The 6,331-nt window shown below is 43.5% G+C and overlaps 1 protein-coding gene across 1 annotated transcript; it reads right to left on the reverse strand.

The window, feature by feature from the left end:
- Positions 1–3,225: 3,225 nt before the first annotated feature.
- LOC147865820 (uncharacterized) lies at positions 3,226–4,077 on the reverse strand. Its single transcript, XM_087317513.1, has 2 exons — positions 3,783–4,077; positions 3,226–3,675 (listed from the first exon to the last, which is right to left on the reverse strand). Exons 1-2 carry the CDS (start codon positions 3,903–3,905, stop codon positions 3,487–3,489), a joined length of 312 nt encoding a protein of 103 aa, XP_087173639.1. The 5' UTR covers positions 3,906–4,077; the 3' UTR covers positions 3,226–3,486.
- Between the last annotated feature and the right edge of the window lie 2,254 nt (positions 4,078–6,331).

Below are 6,331 nucleotides of genomic sequence, written 5' to 3' on the forward strand. Positions count from 1 at the left end.
AAGGCGAAAATGGCGGAATATGATGACGATCGCTTCAACGACGATGAATCGACTCACTCACACGACAGTGAGTTTGGCGGTTTCGAGGTACCAATCGGCGCCAAGAAAGCCCTCATCTCTGCAAATGAAAAGCTCCACCGATCCACTCATGAAAAGAACCCCGTAAGCCAATTCAGCTACAACGATTATATGGCGTACCATTACGCCTTTATGATGAAGGTAGCGACAGTAGAGGAGCCGGAAACCTTTTTGGAAGCCGCAAAGGACCCGCGATGGATTGAAGCAATGAACGAGGAGATGTAGGCACTACGGAAGAAGGAGACGTGGGATCTCGTTCCCACCTCACCACACAAAAAGGCGATCGGATGCAGATGGATCTACAAGGTGAAGTATAACGTCGATGGCTCTGTAAACCGCTACAAAGCGCGACTCGTAGCAAAAGGCTACGCCCAAACGCACAGAGTTGACTACGAGGAAACCTTTGCCCCGGTGGCAAAGATGACAATGGTGCGGACCGTAATTGCGCTTGTCGCGGCGAAAGGGTGGCACCTCCATCAAATGGATGTCAAGAACGCCTTTCTACAAGGCGAATTAGAAGAGGAGGTGTACATGATCCAACCACCCGGCTTCAACTCGAGCACCCATCCGAAAGTTGTATGCCGACTCAAGAAGCCACTCTATGGCCTCAAGCAAGCACCGCGTGCTTGGCATTCGAAGATAACGCAATATCTTCATCAAATCGGCTTCCGTATGTCAAAATCGGACAACTCCCTCTACCTACGAAGCGATTCCGCAAGTCCAATCGTCATCATTTTATATGTGGATGACCTAGTCATTGGAGGTGAGCATCTCGTCGAAATCAATAAAGTCAAATCCCTCCTTTCCAACAAGTTCGAGATGACGGACATGAATGAGCTCCACTACTTCCTCGGCATCGAGGTAATTCGGACTCCGGCAAGAATCATGATCTCTCAACGGCACTACATCCTCAACTTGTTATACAAGTTCGGGATGGCTGAGTGCAAATCCGTGGCAACCCCGCTCGATCGTAATCTCAAACTAGATGCGAACTCCGACACCAAAGCATGTGAGCCGACTCAGTATCGGCAACTCATCGGGAGTCTCATCTACCTCACAATCACACAACCCGATCTCAGTTATCCGGTCGGTCTCCTTAGCCAATTCATGCAAACACCGCATGATACTCACTTGGATTGCGCTAAGTGAGTTCTACGATATGTGAGCGGCACAATGGATTGCGGCATCCTCTATAAGACCACGATGCCAATATGCCTCGAGGGGTACACAGACGCTTATTGGGCCGGCTACAAAGCCGATAGAAGATCAACCTCCAGATTTGTTTTCTCCCTCGGCAGCGGAGCAATATCCTGGAGTAGCAAGAAGCAGCCTACCGTCGCTCTTTCGAGTACGGAGGCGGAATATAGGGGCGCAGCCGTAGCTGCTTGTGAAGCCATATGGCTCAAGCGGATCTTGAAGGATCTGGGCGTACCCATCAAGGATTTGACTTCCCTTTACTTCGACAACATCAGTAGTATCTATCTGGCTCGGAACCCGGTGTTCCACGCGTGGACAAAGCATATCGAAGTGCACTATCACTTCATCCGAGAGTGTGTTCTGGTTGGCGATGTCGATCTACAACACATTAGCACCAATCTTCAAACAGCCGACATCTTCACTAAAGCCTTAGGAGCCGACAAGCTATGGCAATTCATGACCAATCTCGGATTGACGATCCCTGACCTGCCAAGCTTGAGGGGGAGTACTGAAGACACTACGCAATAACACGTGGATTCCGCAACCACGCGAAGATCTACCGTGCAAAGCCACAAAGAAAGACGCAAGCCGAAGCACAAACTTCGCAACTACGCACAACGCAAGCTGGAGCACAGATTCCGCAACTCCGCATAAAGCGAGCCGACGCGAGTCGACGCGGACTCCGGAACGCGAGTTGAAGCGGATTTCGGATACCGTCTGAAACCAACCCGACTTGAGCTTGAGGGGGCGTGTTGAGAATCAAGCTCAACTTGGTCTAGTGTGTGAACTCACCTTGAGAGTGAAGAGACACCTCAACGGTCAAGAGTGACCATTATGTCACCACTTTGTATTCTAGCATTTAGTATGAGTCATAAAATCATATTCTATGACACATAACTTATGAGCTTTCACATTCCCCATGCTCCATGAGCCTTGTAGTTAATGAAGAGAGAGGGTGACTACATAAAACACCCTCCTCCCACCTTGTATGTTGTGTCTTTCTCCTTTGCTAATATACTTTTTACCTTGCGTATTCTGTGTGTGTGTGTGTGTGTGTGTGTGTGTCTCTCTCTCTCTCTCTCTCTCTCTCTCTTACACACACACATAACTCACATCTCTGCCGCTTCACAAGATTCCATCTCTTGATTCTTTACATGGATAAATGCCAACACTCTCACTAATCTCCGCAAAGAAATCATCAACATAAATCCTACCACTTCTTGACATATTTGCCCCATTTAATCTTCTATCAGATCTAATGTTAAGGAATTATGCGATTTTCCAAAAGACGGTAAATGTCAAACATCCAACAACCTTCTACTTATAGTAAATTTTTCTGATGCTGATAATTTTGAACCATGCATTGTTACTCCACTGTCACCACTCCTATCATCAGGATCCTCAATCATATTAAAGTCTCCTGCGACACACCAATGATCTACGAATGACAATGAATTGGGAGCATACAAATTCAAAAAACCAACCTTTTTATTGTAAAACTTAAGGATAACATATTGTGTTCTTCCTAACAACAAAATCCCCACATCCAGCTTATTTACTTGCCATATGTCACGAATAGCCATACATAATCCACCTTGGATCTATGTTGATCCATATGTCGGGACCCATACATTTCCCAATTTCCAGGCAGTAATGAACCATAGACTTTAGTATTCCTTTCATTTAGATGATGTTCTTGTAACATAACTATGTCCACTTGACCAGTTATACATTTATGCAATTCTAATCAAAATCATCATTTATATTGTTTACATAAGGATCCCCCCAAACCCTAAACATTCCAAGAAATAAACTTCATAGCTATAAGAGTATTGTTGCAAGTGGTGTCATGTAACCGTGTGTGCATGTGCTACTTGAGTGGGACCACAAGGGGGTCTTGGATTAGGGAGGACACAAGGACTAGGTGGGCACAAACGTTAGGGGACTCGAAGGCTCCAAAGAGTTGAAAGGTCACGGAACTTGAAGGTTCCTAAGTGTCAAAAGCTCCTAGGATTTGAAACCTTGCTAGAGTTGAAACCTCTTGGCAGTTAAACGCTCGCTATAGTCGAAAGATCTTGGGAGTCAAAAGCTCGTTAGAGTTGAAAGCTCATTAGAATCGAAAGCTCCTAGAGCCATATCCCCCCCCTCATTATGTATGTCGGTATGTGTATGTGTGCGTGTATATATACATAGAGAGAAATATAGTAGTAGTCATTTGTAAAGCCAATAGATGCATCGGGATCGTTGGGCCACCAGGAGCTCATTTGCCGACAGCCATAGCCGATTCAGCTTATGCTTCCTCGCAACGATGAGCATGCTCGCGATATCCTCCAGCGATATTCTATGATTACTTACATGGTTGCCCCCATCATTAGTCTGCAGAACTAACCCTGGCTTTGCCTGTATCACAAGAAGAAGATAATCAATTATACTAGATTGCAAATTAGGCAATGAGCAATAATTACAGGCTGAAGAGTTGAATCATGAATGAATGACTTGTGTTTTACCTGGGCCAAGGTGGAAAATTCATCGACTCCAAAGAAATTGGCGGCATGGATGAGGTCAAGGCAGATATGGATACCATAATGCACAACAGAGTAACTGTAATTGTAATTAACATTGTAGGTCATTGGATTAGCAATGGCAGATGGTAGATTGTAGTGAAGGGGCAATGCGGGGCCTAGTATTTCGGTAGAGGACGGATCGATGATCAATTGGCCGGTGTAGAGGAAGCGAAGAAAGCAACGAATGCATCGTATGAGACTATATCGACGGGAATGACATCTATGTCCCCATGGATTTGAGTTGTCGGCCTCCCAGTTACTCAATATACCTGTCGGAGAATTGCTAGCGGGATTCCCGGTGATAGAAGAAGAAACAATCTGGTTCTAGCCCTGAAGATTAGACTGTTGTTGGTTAGGTAGCATTGGCTCACAGAGATGCTACTGACATAGTGATTCCGGGAGGCGGGTGGGGAATGAGATTGAGGCGGATTAAAGGAGGAGGAGGTAGACGAATCGCAAGATTCGGAGTCGGAGGAAGAAGAAGAAGCAGAAGAGGAAGAGGGGGAGAGGAAGAGGGGGAAGAAGGGGCTGCGAGCCGGCAAGATGCAATGGTGGGTGTAGATGAGGGCATAGGTCCAGCTGTCTATGCAGAAAGCAATGTCTGCGAATTGGTCAGGGCCACAGCCCAGAACGGTGAGGTAATCTGAAGATAAGCTCCTCAGGCTACTACTCAGCATGAATGTGGAAGGTTGGGCCACCTCCATTGACTTCAATATATATGTATGCTCTCACACTTACACTCACACACACACACACACATAGATGGATGAATGGATAATTAGGGTAGACAAGTGGAAAGATTAGTGATTGTAATGGTAATGGTCACTAACTACAACTATGTTTAACCCCCCCCCTCTCTATCTCTCTAGATGTTCTTTTCCTCTCTTTTTCTCTGTGCTCCTCTGCTTGTTGTTTATTAAAAACATGAGCTTCTATTATGGGGGGGGGGGGGGGGCTATGGTAAAAAGAAATTTTGTATTCTGGTAAATAGGGCTTGTAGATTTGAGTGTATACTTACGTTATAACGTGTATTTTTTTGGATATATGGGTAGTTTGGTAAATTTGGAACTTCCAGGGGCATTTTGGTAAATGAACAAACGTCGAGGGGTATCCTGGTACTTTTCCCTTATACTTAATGGGTTAAACAACAAACAAAAGCACACACATGGAGCATGATACCATTCAATTAGTTAGGAACCACAATCACATACAAGATTATTAGTGTAAGGCTTGGGTAAAGCACTTCACACTAATCTCATCAATAATGAGAAGAGGGGGAGAGAGAGGGGGAGATTTTCTATCCTAAGTCTTAGGAATGAAGAAGATGTTGTGTGCATGGGAAGGGCTTGAAAGCAGCGTTGTGACTACTCAAGCATGTTTTGTTTTAAGCTTGGGTGTGACATTTTTTAGGGTATTTGAATAATTAGTTATCTCATTGTACAACTCGACTGATAGCCTCTACAAGTGATATTGGATCTTCATGAAAGGTAAGAATTAGATAGTTTAAATCAAAGACCGTGACAAAACCAATCCATTAATGCTTCTTTGTCCGATGGAATGTTACATGCAAAAAGGTGAAAGTATATCTCATAGGCCAAGGTAGGACAATCTCCCGAATACACTCTTCAAATCCATTAATAATCCTCCTTAATTGTCTATATCTTCGAAAGACACTTGAAATTCCCTTTTTAAACTAATGAAGCAAGCTCTTGAGCAATGACAACCTCTTCTCAAGAAATGGTGCAAAGCATGCTGGTGTTGGACCCATTAATCATACTCAAGTTGCGTACATTGGGTATCAAATGGATGCATTTGAGTCACCAACGACACTTGATTGAAGAATCCTCCAAATTATAATCATTTGCCATTGAACTTTTATGAGAAACTTACTCTTTTTGTATTTTTATACTCCTGAAGATTTTTTTCACTACAAAGTTAATAAATATTTCTCTAGTTGTTGAACCTAATACGATAACTACTTTTGTTGTCATGCCTTATCAATATTTGTATGTTGCAAGACTCAAAGTAAGCTCTTAATTGCTTCATCTCGTGCCATAAATGTTGTTGTCACGCACTCAAGCTATGACTAGAGACATGTATTCTTGTTGATGGGTTGGTCCATCTATGCCACATCTCACTCTAGAGAGAGAGAGAGAGAGAGAGACTATCCACCCCCTAGGGAGTTTTAGTGGTTTGCAAGTCCAATTGGAACATTATCTCAATATGATCACGAAATTTATGATAGTAGGACTATCTCATCTAGCACTATTTTGATATTATGAAATACTATTAGAAATAACACTTCCCCCTCACCAAATGATCACATTCACCAAACATTCTAATATTTCATTCTATCAACATTTTCTTTGAGCATCCATTACTCACAAACAATACAAGATAGAGAGGTTAATGCAGATTTGTTTAAAGGAAATATTCATAGCTTTATACAAAAAAATGTGCGAGGTGGAAAATATGTTACGGTGCAGTTAATG

Source organism: Azolla caroliniana, unplaced genomic scaffold, assembly GCF_043228905.1.
Source record: "Azolla caroliniana isolate FFs.n. ecotype wild unplaced genomic scaffold, voAzoCaro1.0.p SCAF_3, whole genome shotgun sequence".
NCBI lineage: Eukaryota > Viridiplantae > Streptophyta > Polypodiopsida > Salviniales > Salviniaceae > Azolla > Azolla caroliniana.